Source organism: Coturnix japonica, chromosome 17 (assembly GCF_001577835.2).
Source record: "Coturnix japonica isolate 7356 chromosome 17, Coturnix japonica 2.1, whole genome shotgun sequence".
Taxonomy (NCBI): Eukaryota; Metazoa; Chordata; class Aves; order Galliformes; family Phasianidae; genus Coturnix; species Coturnix japonica.
The window spans coordinates 2843268-2864300 of NC_029532.1; the positions used below are offsets into that span (position 1 = coordinate 2843268).

The 21033-nt window shown below is 44.7% G+C and overlaps 1 protein-coding gene across 1 annotated transcript in view; it reads right to left on the minus strand.

Moving 5' to 3' along the window:
- Positions 1 to 21033, minus strand: part of BRINP1 (BMP/retinoic acid inducible neural specific 1) — a 75435-nt gene that overhangs the window by 9758 nt on the left and 44644 nt on the right. Inside the window, exons 3-6 of the mRNA XM_015879374.2 lie at positions 12746 to 12936; positions 8832 to 9001; positions 7541 to 7646; positions 2030 to 2266 (exon numbers count right to left, since the gene is read on the minus strand). Coding sequence (XP_015734860.1) covers positions 2030 to 2266; positions 7541 to 7646; positions 8832 to 9001; positions 12746 to 12936 — 704 coding nt within the window. The remainder of the gene's footprint in view (positions 1 to 2029; positions 2267 to 7540; positions 7647 to 8831; positions 9002 to 12745; positions 12937 to 21033) is intronic.

Below are 21033 nucleotides of genomic sequence, written 5' to 3' on the forward strand. Positions count from 1 at the left end.
TATAAAAAGGGGGGGTGAAAAACATAAAGAAAAATGGAAGACTTTCCGAAAAGTATTTCTTCATTATTTAGTTATATTCTAAGCCATCTCCAGAGGCCCCTCCCCAGCCCAGCTTGTGTTTAAGCCTTATACTTTTCTGGGAATAGTTCATTTTTAGCCCAGAGGATCCCAATTCACTAATCAGGTTGTTTTTCCTTTTGTTGCTGCTGTATTTATCACTGCAGAGAATATTGCTGACGGCTGGGACTACGTCTCCCAGAATGCCCTATAGCTCTTTCTGCTGACTCACCCCACTGCTGGGCATGACTCATCACTGCAGGCAGTGCAGGTCCATGGTCCCACCTCTGGAGGAGGTTCTCTCCCACATCACACCATCCCTTTATTTCCCCCCACAGGGTTTTTGTTTCTTTGGGTTTTATTTTGAATCCAGCACAGATCAGAAACACAATATAGATCTTTTAGGCTATGAGTATCTTCCTGTACGGATGCTATTTGCTTTCAGAGCGCTCGTGTGCCTTTCACCCCTCTTTATTGAAAAAGCCTTCAGATGTCATTAGAGATTTTTCTTCTGCTGTTCATTATAAAGAAAATCCTCCAGTTATTGGGAATTTTTATTAAAACAAAGAAGCCAAACACTAATACTATAGTCTTTTGTGACAGCAACTTTCATCTCAAAGGATGAGTTCACGCATGATGCAACAAAATGATGAACGAGATGCAGCAGCTTTAAACATAAAGATAATCACTCCATCTAGCCCTGAAAAGCCTCCAGTACTGGGTGGAATATGGCCACAGCGCAGCAGAGAATTGCACTGCAATGTGTCACTTTAACATGGCAAATGAAAAACACCCTCCCGTGTGGAAATCTCAAGGCAAGGGAGACTGAATATAATTATCTATTGCAGTCTTTGCTTAGATCAACTGCAACAAGTGCCTGGTGCAATAGTAAAACAGTCACTGGGGGACTGTAATTCTTTGTCCTCCATAGGGCAAGCTGTCAACATGTCTGGGTTAGATCCCCTGGAAAGGGACTCGATGAGTGGTGGCCAATGTATGGCTCTTGAGCAGCTTGTGTTGAATTCCCATACCAGAGGTAGCAACAAGTAACATGGGTTTTATACAGTACTGATCTAGCAGAGCTCAGTCTCTGCTTTACCCTGCTGTTCCCGCTCCATCCATAAATCTGCAGAAATGGCCTGAAAACCACTGAGGCCTTCCAGCTGCTTCTGGAACTGCCCCAGCCTGTGGCTCCCAAAAGAGTGCCCTGCAGCTGTCATCCAGGTGCTCATCTATCAAATTTTGGGCCATTGGCTGCTGCTCTGACTGCTCTCCCAAACACAAGGCTGTTTCATCTCATGTTGCATGAGAAATGTAGCACTCTTCACTATGGGTTTTGCCAGCATCATAGAATCAAAGAACAGTTTGGCTTGGAAAGGACCTTAAAGATCATCCAGTTCCAACCCCCTCAGCATCAACATGGAACAAACTCCACTGATGCTGACAGCACTGGGAGAAAGCAGGGGAGGAAGAGAAATGTTCACACCAACAGACATCAGTGCTGTAGGAGAGAGAAGTCATTTTCCCTTCTCTCTGTCTCAAATGAGGTGTCATCTGGCCTGTGCTCTCCCCGTGAATTGCCTTTCACCAAAGCAGAATAAATCATTCATGCAAATCTGAAAAGCAATTTCTGCATCATTCATATTGTGGAAATTTCTCTGTAGGGCTATTAAAGAGAGGTTTTGAGGTGGTTTGGATTGAAAAATCAGATTTTTAATTAAAAAATAAAAAATAAAAAAATCTTCCGTGGAAAATATCTCCTTACACATATCATTATGTGCAGTGTGTGTGGTCACATATGTATGTGCATAGAGAAAAAACAAGAATCTCTCAACATCAAAATCAAACTTTGGGGCTCGATATCATCTATTTTTTATCCAAACTGTAATGCTTTGCTAGAGAAGAAAATGATTCTCAACTAGTATAGTTTGTTTGAAAGAAATCAATTGGAAAACATGTTTTGCTTGATTACCTGAATTCTCCAGATCTTTATAGGCTTCTGTCCAAGTCTTGCCCATGTTGGCTAGAGTGTACTCCATGATCTGGATGTCGGTGATGGGGCAGTTGCACTGTGGGAACTCCTCCGCGCATTGGCAGCCGCATTGGCTGTTCCGGCAGATGTACTCGCCCTCCCCATTGCACATGATGTAGCTCAAGGCAGACTGGACAAACTTCTCTTGGAGGTACTGGGGGAAGATGATCTGGAGACCTGGAAATGAAGCACAGATGTAGGGGGAAAGAAGAAAAAAAAAAAGAAGGAAAAAAAAAAAAAAAGGTCATTTCAGGTATCTGCTCTGCTTTCAAAACCTGTTTCATTAACAGCTTGGGGAAGCGATACTGAGGAATTAAAAGCTGTTGGGAGATTTCTCTCAGAGCTGTCACGGGTAAGGAAGATAGTTAGAAAATACACGCCTTGGATGCAAGCAGTAGATGAGCTGAGATCAGATGCCCTCTTCTTCCCAGTCCTGGATCCCACTGTGGTGTGAAGCAGCTCATAGCAAAGCCTCCCTTACCCCATGTATTGGTTTTTATGCTTTGCAGCCAAGCAGTAGCTCAGAAGTGATGAGCATCACATTGTTCTGGGGGAGATTAAATAGGTTTGGTACCACAGAAACAAAGACTATGCACTGAAAAGGAAAAAGAAAAAAAGAGAAAGGAAAACAGAAGAATGGAAAATAACATGGGGAGGGATTTCTAAAAGAGCCTTGCAGAGTTAAGTGCCCGGCTCCCACAGCATAAATACAGGAGCTGGGTACCTGACTCTTTCCAGCTCACTCCCTGCTAGGAGGGCTACTTGCCAAATCCTATAAAAGTGCAAATGGATTTAGTGCCAGGGATTTCAGTGGTGCTCGGAAGGTTTACATTAGCTGAGAGATCAATCCCCAGCTCTCTTTCTGTGCAGCGAGTGTTTGCGCATCCATCCATCTGTGCAGGCACACGTGTGGGCGGATGCCTGCTCGGGTACCCGAGGACGTGATGGCAGTTTCCCTGTGTGCTCTGTGTATAACACATACATACGCCTTTGCAGCCTCTCCTCCTCTCAGCCGCCATCTCTGGGCTCCCTGATGATGGCCCGGGGGCTTTTAGGGACTCACAGCTGTTTTCCTGCACTGGGGCTGTCAGCATCACTCAGGATGCATGAGGCAGCGAGGAGGCCCATGGGCTCATCCCTTGTAAATGGCCCAGGGATGGCAGAGTGGCGGAGTGGAGTTTATGGCTCAAACAGCAGTGCTGAACTCCAGCACAGCGAAGGCGCGCAGGTCAATTACCCATCTGTTTGTGTTTCTGAATTACTGTATCTGTTGCTGACAGCTCATTGGAGTGGAATGAAAATAAGGCAATAATTCAGAGGGTGAGAGCGTATAGAAAGGGCAGGAGGGGCCACACTGCCATCCAGGAGTTCAGGACCACCTCTGTGCAGGGTCTTGTTCATCTCAGGCCCCTGAGCATCACACAGCCCAATGCCCTCTGGTTCCACACAGACACCTCAGCCTTGGCAGGGTCCCCCAGGCCCAGGGGCATCAGGGGGCAAGGGGAACCATGGGGACATCCCTTCCTCCCCCTGCTGCTCACCATGCCCAGTGGCAGCCCTGTCTGACCCAATTTGCAGCTGGGCTCAGAGCGGTGTCAGCTGCCAGGCGGGATGAGCATGGGGCAGAGCTCAGCTTGTGACACAAGGCAGGGCTTTGGGCTGGGCCTTAGGAGGGTAGGGAGCATGCATGAGTCTGAGCAGATTACAGCATCCCTGCAAACATCACAGAGCTAGTCTGAGGAGGATCAGGGCAACAGCAGAATTTTGAAGTTTCTTTGCACTTTCCTGAGATGTATCTGAATTAAAAATACAGTTTTCCTCCTCTTGACTGCAGGAAGGGCTGACATTCAGGCTCTTTTAGGGATTTATCTGAAGCTGACACCACAGAAGGATGATCTCTTTTCAAACCTTCACACTGACATTAGGGATGGTTCCTCCTGCCAGGCTCCAACACTGAGGAATGGAAAGAAAGCACTGAGCTATTGGAGAACTGAGACCTAGAGAAGAAGGTTGGAGAGCCTGAAGGCTGCTGCACTCCCTGAGCTCTCACGCTCACCGAAGATGGGGCCAGGCTCCTTGCTGTGCAATGACCCTATTTATGCATGGTCCAAGCCCCATGAATAAATCTTTCCACTCCCTGCTTCACGGAGGAGCAACCTGCCCTGGCCTCAACCTTTGAATATGAAGCCCAAAAGCCCACGGGCTCTTCAGCTCACTGTGTTTTCTGTTTGAATTTTAACTCAGATAAGAGCACCAACATGCTGTCTGGTTCCAGCTACAAATGGCACAGGCTTTGCAAACTGGAGTTGGAAAGGTGTGAAAACAAGCCAGTAAAGATGCAGGGAAACCACTTTCCATTGGAAAAGACATATGCAGTGTGTCCCAGAATATGTGGAAACATGAATACCTTGTAATCTCCAAAAAAACCACCCAGAAAGCTCATGGTCACATCCCACACTGCAGATACTTGATTTTTGTTCATGAAATATGTGATTTCTGAAAAATATTTCCAAAATAACCTTCTCTTATAAAAAAAAGATTTCATATTCCCATGGCAGTGTAAATGACCCTTTGTTTAAGCGACAGCCAGACCCCCTACACACACAGCAAAGCACCTGTATGAATGCTTTACTTAATTGAGTACGGAGTTCTGCTGAAATCTGTGTAGTTGACTGCAGCACATACTCAAACACATGCTTAGGCCTGGAATGCATGTAACACACAAATCCAACCACCCACTGAAACATGCGTGTACCTCTTCCAAACTCAGAACATAAGCAAATGCAGGACAGGAATTACATGTTACTTAGAGATCTTCCAGCCAAAAGCTTCCTTGCAGAAAAAACCTCTGCCAGCCCCAGCCCTAACAAAGCATCCCACGGAGCTGTATCATTCCCTAGGTATTGTCTTTGACTCCTACAAACATGCAAATAAGTTGCTATTTATTCCCTCATTTTCATCTACCGATTAATTCTGTCTCAGCAGCCAAGCTGACCTGGCCTTAAAGACTGGGAACCAAAATCGTGGGGTGAACACCTCAGTGCAAGCCAGGTGCACAAGGAATTGGCTCTTTCCTCCACAGCAGCCTTGGGTGCTGATGGTGCAGGAAGAAGGCATGTTTGCTGGTGACTACTGATGGGGAAAATGTCTTGGTTTGAAGACATCATTGGTCAGAAAAGGGAATCTGAAGTGTAAAGTTTCTCTTTAAAGAGGACCATAGGTATGGTATAGGTTTGGCTTTGAAAACTGCAGGCAGAATGTTAAGTAACTGACAAGGGAACATGTCCTTAATTCACCTAGAAAATCTATTAGAGAGAGATGTTTGGCTTTAGACTGCATACAAAAGGCTTCCTGCATTAAAAGAGGTAAATTTCCCCTGCTCTAAATTAGAGTTATTTGAAACATTTTCCATAGAAGAGTTCTCTGTTGAAAATGCAGTTTCATTGAAGCATTTTGTGAGAACATGTTGACTCAAAAAGCACTTTTGACAGGGAAAGGTCTAAGTGTGTTTTTCATACTTCCCTCATTTTGTTTCGCTGAAAAGCTGAAATGTTTTTGTTGTCAATACAGCTCTGCCCATCTTGGTGAAGACTTTAATATTAATTGTGAAGTGAATTTTAATATTCTATTACCATATTTGATATAACAAACTGCCCAGTGAGCAATATCTCCTGATTACTGTTGCAGTGGCTAGAACAGCACTGGGATTTTACCTTGTAGAAACAGTACCATGTTGCAATATAGACAGAGATGGTCAGGCTGCCCAAGAGTCCTTCCCTACATCTCCAGGCTGGCTGACTTCCCCAAACCCTGCTTGCAAGTATGGAGGTAGCTCTATGTCCATCCACTGAGCCCAAACAGCACAGCTTTGGAAACATTACTCTCAGGCCTGGGCTGCAGCAAGGAACAGAAATCCTCCCTGCCATGAAGATGCTGCTCTTTTATTGAGTCAACCTCAGAGACTGAGCGACGCGAAGGCAGCGACATGGATTTCTGTCAGCAGCTCTTGCTTGGCTGCTAATCAGATCGGAGAAGACTCGGTCACGATCCATTACCCATAGTCCTGTGACTAATTCCTAATGAGGCCTCTCAGAGCAGAGGAAGGATCCTGGGTAATTATCCCAAGAGCCGCTCTCCAGATTAGAAAAACACTCAGGTGTAGCTTTAAAGGTCACTTTGTCCTATTAAGGACAAAGCCTTCCCTCCTTCCATCACTGTCTCCCTTGGATTGGGTCTGACCCCTAGATTATGCCATGTAACTCCATGAAATCCACTTCTTCTTGACCATTAGATCTTACTGCCACATCCCCATCTGCTGCCTTGTCCACCTTACCTGCCCTCTTTTAAAATTCCCCATTTCTTCCATCTCCTTCTCCCTTTCAGCTATCTTGCTTTTTCTCTTCCTTTTAGCATCAGACAGCCAACAGATATCTACTCATTTACTTACTTACCCACTTGTCTGCCTATGAACCAAGCTGTCAGTCTATTTAGCTCTTTACTTACTTAGCTGATGTGTCATTCTTTGGTTTTCATTACCAACAATCAGCACCACACTATACAAAAAGCCTCAAATTGCTTATTGTTAATTAGGTTAAGTACCAAAATTCAGTGATCACAAGAAAACTGAAAGCAACCTGCCTATTATTTTTAAGGGCAAATAACAACAACAATAATATGACTCAGTAAATTAAACTCCGTTTCTTTGAAACCAAGATTAAAATAGCACTTGCCAAATTACACTTAAAGCTGAGAATGTAATGTAGCCCATTCATCTGAAAAATTAGACTTTGTGCAAGTACAAAGATTCCAGAAATAAAAACATCTGGGCAAATGAGCAATTAAAGCCCACATTTCCTTAGTTTATAAGAAAAAACTGGAAATAACCTTAGGAAATTATGTACCCATCACATTTTCTCCTTCTACTTAAGCTGACTTCTCGATAACCAGCATGTTTTATTTCATTTATTAACTTATTGATTCAGTTGTGACTTCTGCCTGTAGACTTCTGGACCAGTCCCCCAGCTGGGACTGAATCCCTGGCTTTCAGCCTCCAAATAAAACTTCTGTGATTTTTCCTAAAGATTATGCTCACAAGAGAGTCCCAAAAGTTGATCTGCCAGTCATCGATTTGGGAGGGACAAAGTGAGATGTGGGCAGTAAATCCCATCAGTATTAATGGAAAAAAAGTGACCATTTATTTGTATTGGTGTATGCACGATCCACAGAAATCTGTCAAAATTCAGTACAGGAGGGGACACCCAGTTTCTTTGCTTAGGCCCAGTCTGCACCTTCTTCTACCTTTAGTTCAGTCCCATTGAGCCCCAGTCCTACAGGGAACTTGAACTGCAGAAGGCAATCACAGCAAACAGGGAAAATAAAAACGATCACCCCTCTCATTGCATCCCCCTCTCCATGCCCTGATTGCCCCTCTCCTTCCTTCCTGTGTCTTACCTTGCAGGTGGAGTTTGCTTTCAGTGCTTTGCAGAAGGACAGAACTCACAGAGTCCAGATTGTCGTAGCTGTTACAGCCCAGGGGGCCAGTCCGAGTTTCTGTTACCTGCAGAGGATGTAGAGAAGAGAGAACAGAGTGTTGCCTTTGCTTCCAGCACCACGTCTTCCCCAGGCAAGTTCAGACTTTGTGATACAGTGACCCATTGCCACCAGCTGGTGCAATCCAAAATGCATCTTATATAACCGAGAAAATAGGCTTCTCACTGAACAAACATGGCTAATGCTTGAGGCACCCATGAGCTGGAAAGAAAAGAGTGATTTGTGCCTGCTTTCTTTATAGAACAGAATGTTACTCTGGGCTTAGAAATGAGGAGAATCTCCAGTGGAGAACACCAGAAGCCAGTAGAGGAACTATTCCCTGGCTTCTCTTAATGGAAAACAAGATGTAAGATGGATTGCCAGCCTGCAATGGCACCTATTGCTTCCACAGCATATGCGCACACCATCCTCATACTGAGGATAGAAGGAGGCACAGATGACCTGCAATGCTGCTTCTGTGGCTGTTGCTGTTGGTTTCCAGCCATAGAGGAGAGTTGCCCTTCCTGAATTCACAGAGGGTGATTATCTGCTGTCACTGTTTCAATATCTCAATCCGATTTCCCATCCAGGAGGGAACAGACTCAGCCATGAGACACCACAGAACAATAATAAGAGCTGAAACCCTTCAGAAATGGCTAACAATGACAACTCCATCCACATTCACCTTCCCTGGAGTGAACTCCGCAACAATAAAATCCCTCCCCAGTATAGGATGATTGCTTTCAGAGAAGGCAGCCTTTGTCTGCAGAGCCATTTTCCCTGTTTTGTATGCTCTGAGCAGCTCTCCCTCCTTCCTGCTCCAACCCTCAAGCTCTCTCAGTCCATTTCATTGCAGATGCCTCGGTAACGCCACACTCAGTTTTTCTCCTTTTCTTGCAGTGAGTTTATCAGAGAGATGTTTATCAGTCCTCTAGCCACAAGGGGAAAATATTCTTGTGTTGCATGGGTTGTCTACTTCACAAAACTGCCTTTCCTTTCCCATTTTCATTGCTTATCTGGGTTATCTGTTCCCTTTCTTCCTTCCAGAAGTCAATGCTACGGATAGTGGAAATCTCTTAGCCTACATAACCATCACACCTCTTTCTAGACATTACTTGTCTCAGGAGTTCAGTTCAGAATTTCTGGTTCCTGACAAAGCCCTGTCCCAAAACCCTGCATTATTGGTATGGGAATATATAGCTAGACACAGTACCTTGATTGCTCCGGTAGAGATCTGGATCTCATGGAGTCTCCTCATGGTGCCATCACGGTCTACGAAGTAGGAGGAAGCGAGCTGGTGCAAGGCTTCCACACTCTGGGTAGCGTTTCCTGACTTCCTGTCGAGGCGACTTTTGTCCATGTACATGGTCAGGGCCTCCTCTCCTGCAGTGAGAAGAAAAGGAGCTGCCAGCAGGGCCCAGGAGGCTGCCAGGTAGGGCAGACGATATCCCAGGAGCTGGTGTAGAAGATCTTTATAGGTCCCTTCCAACTTGGGATGTTCTATGATTCTGTGATTCTATGATATCCTATTTTACACCTATAGGAAGAAAATCTTGACACAAAAAACACTATTAGATGGATCCACCTTTCCTTTCAGGTAAGGGATAGCAGGTGACTTTGTGCCAGTAAACACAGGGAGTTTGGTAGTGAGACAGTTAAGATCAGAAAGCACCAGGCATCCTGAATGTTATCAGAAACATGAATCTAAAAGATGATATATGAAAAGGACACAAAGCCGAGAAGTTATATTTACTTCAAAGTTCAACTTGTGCTACGTGAGCCAAATTAAAATCCATCAGAGGCATAGAATACCATCCTGTCTCCTCAACATGCAAAGCTCTGACTTTAATAAATGAAGAGAATAGATGCTGTACCAGAGGACTTAAATCCAAGTTTCCAATGAGACACAACAGGTGCATATAGCAAACATCCAGAAAAGCACACAGCAATGAGACGACAGCGATCGGTGTGAGAAGCAGCAGTCACAGAGTGCCAGGTGCCTTCTTGCTGTCAGTGCATTTCCAGGTCTCATTGTCAAGGTGGATTTTCCCAGGGGATTGAAGGAATGTCAGGCTTTGTGAATTTTCATCAGGCAGCTTGTTTGCCACTGGAATGACAGCCTCGTGGGAGAGGTTTGGGGGTGCAAAGTAGTGTGCTTTGAGGCAGAAGTATTTCTCAGCTCACCGGGGTGTTTAGCTTTGTGGAGATGCTGCGGACATAAATAGGGCTTCACCTCCATTGCACATGGCTGTGAATGGAAAGGGAGGATGTGGAATAGTGCTCCTCACCTACAGCTCTCTGAGGAACCTGTGGGATTCAGGCAGCACCAACTCTGAGATTTCACTAGGAAGAGGAAAAAGCAGCTATTTGTGGGGGAAAAAACACCTGATTCCACCTTCTGATAGCTCATGCACAACACTATGAGCTTTTCAGTGCAGGCTCTGAGGAACAGTAACTAGAGGAATGTTGAGACTGGAGATGCATTGGATAGAAAGCAACCAGGAAGCCTGACTTGAAGTACTCAGGCAGTGACACCAGCGTCAGAGTCAGCATCATCCTCGGACCCCCTGACAACACAGAGCAGGCAATGAGCCACTGGGACAATTCCTAGACATCAGACAGGAGAACCCAGTGCTTTGAGGTGCTGGAGATGAAAGGTTTTACTGCAGAAGTCATCACTTTTGCTCCCTGAGGTGTCTGAACTCCTCCACTGGGAGGAAGAAAGGAGGAAAGGAAAGTAAAGCCCTTGAGATTTGATGCTTTTTCTGAAGGGCAAATTCAGTCCCTAGGAGGGAAGGGTGCTGAGCAGAGATAACACTGCTGGAAACCTACTCTGTGCACATGTGTGCAGACCAGGAAGAGCACAGCATCCCCACGGAGAGTGCACGTGAACAAGCAACCCTTAGATCAAGAGAGGTTAATAGACTTTTGCTGCATTATTAAGTCTTAATTTCTCGTTTATTAAGCGGATGCTATGTTCAAAGTTGTCTTTCCTTCAGGGCTTTTCCTGCAAATTGGCTCTCAGCTCTGTGTGCTCCATCCTGGAGCACAGATGCCCTCAAAACGACCCTTCACCAGTTCCTCTGTCAGATCTAAACTAGAGTAGAGCTGGATTTTAGACTCTACAAGGATCTGGATGCTTCATAGGTTGAAAAGCATGGGGGCTGTTCCTTATGTGACCAGGTGTGAAACTATCTGTGTTTGCCCTGGGCTGGCCTGATCCATCACCCAGCCTCCCATGGTCTGTGCAACAGATGGCACTGAAAGGGAAAAACATTTCCTCTGCATTTGTTGCTCATTTGCAACATAAGACATCAGTTTAAGTTACAAACCCCTGTAATCCAAAGCAGGAGTCCTGGAACATTTATTTTTTAGGAGATCTCCCAGGGGTCTTAGAAGGGTCGGTACATGTCTGGTTTTATGCCCCAGTGGTCTTGTTTAGCCCACAGACTGTGCTAAGAGTGTGTGCTCCTTGCATAATGTGTGCTCAGCCTCATCTGCATCTTCTGTAGGGCTGCCACTGCCAAGATAAATTCTTCTTTTCCCCCACTGTTGCTCACCGTGCTCTGGGCTGATAGAGCAGTTTGCTCTCCTCTCCAATACCAGTTCTCATTGCAAGTCTCTGCATATTTAAAATTGTTGTGTTGTAAAATCAGGAGAAGAAACAAGGCACTGTGAATAATTCACAACCTCACCCAGGCAAAATTAAAAATATATTTCAACATCAAAGGTCTTTCTTATTTCAAATTTCCAGGGATGTGAACAGGGAGGCCAGTCAAAAAAAGGCATGTCAATGGAAAGGAAAGTGAGCCCCAACAGAAAACTCTTAACACCTTCCTAGTTTCCTACTTGGCTGGTTCGGGCTCTATAAATTACAGTCTTAAAAACTATTCCTTCAATGAAGAGGTTTTTATCCTTACAGCAAGTTCTTTAGTGCCTGATGCAGACACCACTCGTGCACTTTAGTGCATGGAGACCTTCTCTCTCACATTTCTTGCTGATGGAGCAGCCAGTTTAGTGGCTGGGCAGGAAGAGCAGCCTGAGGTTCTTTGAAGGATTCACGCTGCACGAAGGGTCATTTGCCTTCAGTGGAACTGTGCCAATTTACTTACCACCTCATTTGTGCATGAATCACATGCACACATCTAATCTCATCTACATCTCATCTGAGCATCTGCAGAATGCTTTGGGAATAGGCAGACGGCCAGAAATCCCTCAAAGTTCACTACAAACTTCACAGTGTGGCAAGGGTGAAGGTCAAGAGCAACAGCAACAAACTCTACTGAAATTAAAACCATTTACCAGCGCAGCAACCTTATGGATACATGTTCTCAAAGGAAAGGAATTTAAATGCATGCCCTAAGACGGTAAAGAATGATAAAAATGATATAAGGAAAAAAGAAATCATCATGAATTTTTAAGAGGAGATGCTGATTTTCACCCCTCGTATTCTCAGGACTTAAAATGTTAATGCAGAACCAACAGCAGTGCACTCACATGGGTTAATGGCCCTACAGTTCTCTGTCTTCTGTCACAAATTCTGCCTGCACATACAAACTTCTCTGCAGTCCCTTCTGTCCACTTTGAACTTCAGTCAGTCATGATTTTCCAGCCGTCAGGTCCATGCTGCTGCTTTCCCTTCTGCATCCATCCAGCCCAGACCTCCTTGGCCATTTCTTCCCCTGCTCCCTGCCCAGCTCCTTCTCCTGGAGCTCATTACAACTCCTCCAGTTCCAGCAAGAAAGCGTGTCTTTCCTCTACATTTGGTTTCATAGTGCAAAAATAGGAATCAGCCCACTCTATTGCCAAATTAAGGACAGGGGCAGAGAAGATGCAGACAGGCTCCTGCTAAACGAAGCACATTTATCTTGCCGCACACCAGCACGCACACTGTTGCCAGACGAGCACAGGTGCACACATATCACAGATGCTGAACGTGCACGCGTTGCTCTGTGAATTCATTTGCAATGGCTATTTGTACTCTGGGGGATTTTTAATCCTAATGATGAGACATTCATGGGCTGGGGGCTTCCACGTGGTATGGCCAATGGCCTAGGGGTGTTGCACAGAGCTTTTCCAACCCATTCCAATACTGCTGCAAGAGAAGAGCCTGGGCTGTCCACCTACCTCCCAGGGTGGCAGAGATGAGGATGTGAGTGCCGTACTTTTTGATGATGGTATCGATGAACTGCTGCGTGGTGGGTCTCCGGCCCAGGAGGCGGATGCTCCTTTGGAACTCAGGCATCAGGGGCAGTGGGTTGTGGAGCAGGTCCCTCCGCTCAATGGCTGTGTTCCTCACCTTCCAACGGGCAAACTCCCTATACGACAAGACAGGAACACAAGAGGAGTGAGGCGCTGAGTCTGGAGGGGCAAGGAGAGCCCCTGAGGGCAGGGAAGGAGGATGGTGAAGGAGATGATGATCCCACTGGACAACCCCGCATGGATACACAAGTGGGGCTACAGGGCTAGACAGAAAGGGAGGGGAGGAGAAGAGAAGTGAGACATTACTGCACTGCAACAAAACACTTCGGGGATTGTGATCTGGGCTAGTGAGGAGATAGCCTTGGAATCTCCAGAGGTGTCGGGCAGAGAGCTGCATTTCCCTGCAAGGAAAGCAGGCTGGCCCTTACACCCCCACATACTTTGGGGGTATTACACCTCCCCCTAAAGCAGCAAATTCTGATCTCTGTCACCAAATCATAGTATCATAGAATGGCTTAGCTTAAAAATCATCCAGTTCCAATTTCTGCTGAGAGTTGATTACCCCCCACCGGTTCAGGCTGCTCAGGGCCCCATCCACGGATGTGGGCACCTCCAGGGATGGGGCACCCACTGCTCTGAGCAGCAGTGCCAGCACCTCACCACCTCTGAGTAAAAAAGAACAGGTCAATTCAATAAACTTGTGACCCAAATCAGTCTAACCATTTCTATATCCTCCTGTCCTTGCATTCACAAGCCATCCTGGTATTTAGAGCTACTGCTTTTGCAAAACAAACAGAAGGAAATGCATTGTCTTCATCCGAAGGAAATGCATTGTCTCCAAATATCTTTCAGTACCAGTAAGTACAGCAAAAGAACAGCTTGAAAAACAGCACATTTGCTAAACCATCTAAAAGGATCAATTCAAATGTAAGCAGAAGGACTGGATGAAAATGAAAGTTTTGTTAGTTTTTCTTTATTATTTTTTTTAAGTATAAATTGACTTTCAAATCCCTTCTTCTAAACTGATAGCAAGTTGTAGTATGTCCATATATTATATATAAATATATATATAAAGTTAAATGTGTGCCGGAGCAGCTCTTCATTGCAAGTATCCATTTTGAAACAACACAAAGGCAAGTGCCTTGAGAAAGCCTTGCACACCTGTGAACTAAAAACCAGGCCTCTGAAATGCATCACCAGCTGAGCACCTGGAAGATGAGAAACCTCATAATGCCCTTTGAAAAATATTGAGCAAGGCCTTCTTAAAAAGGAAAGAATATTATTTATAACCACTCTCCTACAATGCACCTGCGCTATCTTAACCCATTTCCCAGATAATCAAGTCACAGACTTCTCTGTCCCTTTTCATTCAATTATTCCTGTAAATGGGATTTAAGGCAAAATTGCATTTAAATAATAGGAATGACAATACCTGGCACTGGCACGACACTTTCTATCAGTGTTTGTCAACCAGCACCTGCAGTCCCACACTGCTGGAGGAGAACCTGACATGCAGGCAGATCTGGAGGTACCATCAGTCAGATGCAAAGCCAGGGTCACAAAACAGAGTTTTCTGCTCAGAGGTTGACTCTACACCCAGACCATTTCATGTGTATTAGGTTCTTTCACTTAACGTAATTATGCATGTATTTATTTTGATTGCATACCATCACAACACCCCAGGCTGCCTAACAGCAGTTGCATTCATTAAAATAGCAAAGTGGTGGCTTTTTACTTCTAAATGTCTCCTTCCATCTGAGCTAATGCCCCCTCTGTAGCTCCTAGGCTTTCACAAGCCAAGTAAATAGCCCAAAGCGAAACACCCCTCTGATAACATTCTAGAAGTCAGTAATGTCAAACCTTGAAATCTGCAGGAGTGTAGGTTTTTCCCAGGGGAAAAAAAAAGAGAACAAAAACGGAGGGGGAAAGGGCAGGGTCAGATCACACCTGGATCTCAGCATCTGACTGGAGAAGACATAGACATTAGCTCAAGAACTGTCTATGGAAACAAGTGCATTAGCAATGTCCGTGAAGTTATTGCATGAAGCAGTTTCTTCTGCTTTATAAAAACTCTAGTACTTAGTTTCTGTGGAAGAGACACATTTGTGTGTTCTGCAATTGCTTTCAATGATAAGTAGAACTGTAAAAGTAAAGAGAGCTTCTGTCTGACACTGCATGGTGAGGGTGCTTTCATCATTCATCATCCCAAACCTGGCTCTAGAAAGAAACCCCCTTTGCACAAATAGGAACGGTCCCATCAGGACAGAGCAGTTCTCACTGGCAGAGCAGTTACACTGAATGGGAAGATACAGATCTGGATGCTAAAATACAGGCAAAGTTTTATAATAAATAGAAATTCCCGTGTTCCTGCCATAAAGACCGTAAGTGTAGGAAAAAAGCCATCTGTGCTTCCTCTTCAAAGAGACCATTTTTAGATCCTGTAAAATCAAATGTACTTTTGCTCTCAGATTGCTGCTTCCTGGAAGTGCTATCAGTAAAGTCAGGAGATACTTAAGCCCTCCATAGCCAGGATGCTTTCAGAAAGGGAAGTAGGAATACTTGATATTGCCAGAAAAAATGACATAAATTTTGCTTTTATCACTATCAAAGTATCTATTCCAAAGCAAAAGACAATGCAGCTGAAGCATTCAGCTGTTCAAGTAGGTTCTTACTGATATATCAACACCCAAACCTAAGGAACAACCCCAAAGAACCCAAGGAAAGTGGATGGAGATGGACTGGGCAAACAGCTACAGTTAAGGCTGTGTAATAGAATGCAGTAGGCAGTACAGATGGGAGAAGAGAGGAGAAGAAAATGATAGTTTGGTAAGCAAAGTTTTCAGGGGAAAAGAAGGGTTCCTTTGTTGCTGTTTCTTTTTTTAATATCAGATCCTACATAATCTTTTGACAGCAGCAGCAGGAGGAAAAAGGGGAGAAATCACTGCCTTATCAGCAACCTTGCCTGCTACCAAGGGACAATTCCAGCCCCCATTCACAGAGTAGAGAAGTCCTGAGGAGCATCCACATCCACACTAAGGCATCATACTGGAAGGAGAGGTTTTCTACCTCATTCTTTTGCATGTAGATCCTCCCCAGCACTACCTGCTTTCAGAGCATACCATGGAGGTGAAAGCCCAGTCCTGTTATCCTCTCCAGTTGCCTAGATGTGTGGCTTTCATAGCTGATGAGAAAAGCTGAGTAAATATGTTATGATGAATAATTTATGCAACTAACTTAGATGTTTATCTTCAGCACATGGAATATCTAACAGCCAGCTGCAATTCCCTCTAATTTATGCACTATTTGGATTTACTTAGTGACATTCTTTAAGCTGCATTTTTTTAGGCTATAGCATATTTGTCTGTATTCTCTTCCTGTGTATTGAATGCTTGGCTGGGACTGGTCAGTCAAATGATACAGCATTGTTTAATTTCCTCATTAGTGACCACAAATACCTTTCCACATTTTAAACCTGGCTTCCTCGGTACCAGAATATTTTATATTCAAAGCAATACTCTGAATACTAACAATCTTCCGTGTAAACCATGTTAGTTTGTGCTATAGGATGCACTTGAGGACAAGATTATGGTGCAGTTTTGGAAAACAGATTTGACATTAATGAATATGGCCACTGAAACGAGTGAGAATTCTTGAAGTCACTGATTAAAAAGGGTTACAGGGAGCGAAATACTTCCAGCCTTGGGGGATAATCCAACCAGTAACTCCTGAAATCTGTGAAGAAACACCTCCAGGAGCAGGTTTTCTATTAACTTTCAATGTGAGACTTAATTGCACTTTCTACAGAAGCAGCTGCTGTTGGCCAAAACAGAATCCATGCTACCCGGCCAGCAAACAAGCTCTCGTCTGCTTGTCACCACAGAATCCTTGAGTCTGTGAATCCTTGGAGGACTCAGTTTTATGGATGCTGTGTGCAGAGGGGCACTGAAATTCTTCCTTCCAGAAATCCTTCTCTAATGCCATTTCACTGACCATTGCTTCTCAGCAGCATCAGTTCCACTGTCTAGAAAGCACAGGTGAGGCTCCATGGGTCTCAAGGCACTTTATGAAGAAGAAAAATCATGTTGTTGTTTGCTGGCTTTCCAGGTGAGAAAGTTGCAAAGGGTTGACCAGTATTGTGACGGAACCCCCTAATGATGGTTGGGATTAATACAGCCTTGAGACCCTCAGGGGAAAACCCTGTCCAGGATCTGAACTTCTGCCAGTGGGAAAGCTTTTATGGACTTCAGAAAGGAGATAAACCTCTTAATGAGGAGGAAAAAGGATCTGTATCCCTGATGTAGAGACGGGATAAGGAGGAACTATGAGCTAACGTCTGAGTAGTGGAGGAGAGGCACTTGTTTATGCTCTAACGTCTCGCCAGTGTAGACAGCCCTTGCTAATGGGGAGAGTACACTGGGAAATGCCTGCCAGGTCAGTGGAGAGCAGTCTGCTCTCTAATATCTGGTGAAAGCACTGAGAGTCTACTCTTAATGGCTGGAAGGGGTAGTATCTCACTGCTAGTACCTAAAGGAGGGGAAAGTGAGTGATGAAGTACATGCAGTAGCCTCGGGGAGACAGATGTGCATATTTCAGCCCTTCCCCTTTGTCAAGTAAGGGGATGCATTTGATTTGTACATGGCTGTATCTGGGAAAATACTTACCCCTCCTCCCTCCCCTCCCCCTCCAGTGTCTGTGTTAATGAGCTAGCCATCAAGGCCATGCATGTCAGACAGACAGAGTCACTGGAGATGCCCCAATGCTCATTAGCTCGCTGACCCCTCCAGGGAAACACACACAAAAAAGGGGGGTAAATGCTGAAGAGACAAACCAAAAGCCTAGAATGGGAACATCACCCAGACCCCCACTGCAGCAGCAGAGAGGCTAGGGGAATCCAAGGGCAGAAACAGGGAGAGGAGTCTGAAAAAGAGAGGCCGTCGGAGCAAATTAGATTCCCCATCTTCAAACAGCCAAGGCGACCAAAGGACATAAGTGAAGAAATAAGTTCAGTACAGACCTCAGGGATCGTTGCTTGAAACCAAAAAGAAATTAAATGCATTAAACAGTGAACGAGACAGAGTCTGTTCAGAAAAAAATAGAAAAACAGAATAGAGAGAAACTGAACAAAGTCCATAACTATCATAATATCATCCCAGTCCTTTCTGCTCCTGTGATGCTGCATATATCAGTGGAAACTGGGCAGCGAAAGGGCACCAGCTCCCTCCTGCTCAGTGGTTCTTTATCCATGTTATAGAACGCAGCTCTAAAGCTGTTGACTGCTCCAATGGTCAGAGAATCCTAGAATCCTAGAATGCTAGAATCATATAGGTTGGAAAGACCACTAAGTTCATCAAGCTCAACCACCAGCCCATCGCCACCATGCCCACTAACCATGTCCCTCAGTGTGACATCTACCTTCTTCTTGAACAACAGCACTCCCTGGGCAGCCTGTTCCAATACCTCACCATCCTTTCTTAGAAGAAATTCTTCTTAATTTCCAATCTGAACCTTCACTGGCATAACATAACATCACCTTTCACCTCTCTGATGAGCAGACAGAGACTTTCCAAACAAGGCAGCACTCTCTTTAGTAACAGCAAGTTGTAAACATTGCTTAATGCCCTCCACTGCCCTGCTGCACATACAGTGATGTCAATAGGAAGCCAGGTAAGAGATAGAGACCTCCTGGAGTCTTCTTGTTCTCTTGGGTTTTGGTGCACACACATCTCCCTGGACTCATGGTTACCCCTTGTTATCATCCGAGTAACTAACAATCATTCAGGCTGACATTTTGGGGCACCCCCATGTTGCAGAGAAGTGTTATTAGCTGTATGCACGTGAGCTAGAACACAGACAGTATTCAGACTTCTCCCAGGTAAAACAGAAGCTTTTTTATAGCATCAGGAACTAAGCCCAGCATCCTCTAAAATCCTCCTGGATGCTCCTACAACAGAGCTGGGATTTCTGTTTGTTTGCTCTGTTTGTTTTTCCTTTTCTCAATCTAATTGTCCCAGCCAGGGGCTGCACAAAGTACCAGTTATCTCCAGTCCCCAGGGCAATAGCTCATCCAGGATGCTGTGAGCCCGGCTGCAAACAATGCCATGGAGGCAGGGCAGGAGCAGGACTGCAGCACTGTAATGCTTATCTTTTACCTCCAGATCTGGCTTAATGCGAGCCTGTGCTGGCTATCTGTGGTCATGGTGGGCTTGGTGATGTTTTCTTTCTAGTCTGTGCCCTCAAAATGCCAGACAGCCCCAGGCTGAGCACTGCAATATTCCTTCAGCAGTTCCCTCTGCAGCCTGGCCCCTTCTCTATCTAGGCCAGCATGAAGAAGTCAGCCTTCAAAGCTGAGCTTTTCAAAGGCCCTACAAGAATTAGTTTCCTGTGAGGGCTTGGCACTCATCCCCCCTAATCTGTTTAAGAAAACTCCAGTCCATAGATTCAAACAAGTTCCAAATTAGACAGAGGATGAAGACTTGCCATAAAAGAGAGAAAAAAATAAAAGCTCAAGAAGTATGAAAAAGGAATAATTTAAGCTGAAAATCTGACAGCACTGTGTGTAACAACCAGGCCAGCAGACAGGCTGCCATATGACAGCCAGCAGGTGAATAAGATGAAGAAATTGATTATTGATCTATTGATTTATGCTGTGCTGTCCATGCAAGTTTTACTCCTTTAGGAGCATACACCTGAACAGAAACGAACTGAAAGCAAAGTCCATCAGTGCCTGGCTGACTCCAGATACCCATCTAGAAGAAATAGTGTGCTTTAGGATGACTGACACCTTTGTGTTCTTCAAATGGAAGAACCTTCTGCTATTTTTCCTTGGTCTATACTTTGGCCATACGTTTGGTCTGGGCTGAGGTATCTGAGACCTCAGCATCTCCCCCTGTTCTGGGCAATGACTTCAGCCTGCTACAAACAGAGTTTTGGCTTTTGTTTCTCTGCTATTTTTCTAAAATTAAAAAATAAAATTGTTCAGGGGCTAAAAAAAAATGTATTTTTTCTTTTTTTAGAAGGAAAGAGAGATGAATAATAAGTGCAGAATGGCATGAAGTTTGCAAGAAACAATAAGAAAGAAAATTACTTCAAAGTTAGGTGGATTTCGTGTGACCTTGAAAGTATCTGGGTAAACAGATTGTTCCAGCAGTGAATTAAAAACCAATCAGACAAACATGACTCTGAGCCTTGTGTTCTCTGTTAGGATGTGACTATACCTGGATCTCTCAGGAGACAGCGAGTAATTGTTGGGTGCTGGAAAGATCGATCTATTTAAAAGAAGGTGAAACCGGAATAGATGGATTACTGGAGAGTCAAAGCAGAGTGATTCAGCACAGGTGAGTATGAGCTTAAAGACAGGTCGTTATTTTTGGTCATTATTAAGTTGGCTAAGTATTCAATTTCAACCTATCCAAGATATGGCCGTGATTCCCAGGTTTAATATCCAAACAGCCACCATGGCAAACAACCATAAGCAAGCATGGAAGGGTAGGTTGCTATCCCTTCCACTGAATGAGGTCACTCCCATGTTAGATATTTCTGCACTCTCAGCTAACATACAGTAACTTCTAAACTGCTTCAGCACAGAGTAAACTCACCAGTTACTCTCGTCTGTCATCTATTGATCCATTCTCATATTCCACCTGAGTCAGCTGGTCCAATTCCCTTCCATTACACCCATCAGGTTACAGTGCAACTGCCTGTGGGACATTTGTTCCACTCAACTTTCACCATAATGCACTTTGTGCAGAATTCATTGCAAGCAGCACAAACCTCAGGCATTAGAGATGCCCTTTCCAACACCAGCCTACTTAAGCTTCCTCCACCCTGGAGACTTGCTTATAAGTAGTTCCCATTACTGTTAACACCATTTCAGCTGTTTTCAGCATTGTGCTGACGGCGCTTCTTTTGAGCCACTACAATTTACATAGCAGTTGATACTGGCTGCTAGAAGCTGGAGTGACATCTCTATGAGAGCTTCCAGCGTTGTTAGCACCGCTGTAGCTTTACAAACATTAGCAACAATAGGAAGAGGTCTGTTCTGTTGCTGTTTTCTTCCTAAAAGCCTGCCTGAACCAGACATGGTTTGTTAAGCTACCGAAGAAGCTGTTCTAATGGGCTGCCAGGTCCTGTGCTCCAAGCAGTGAAACAGATAATACAGAGACACCCATTCCTTCACTGTGAATTACGATAACGATCACAGGAGATGCAGAATC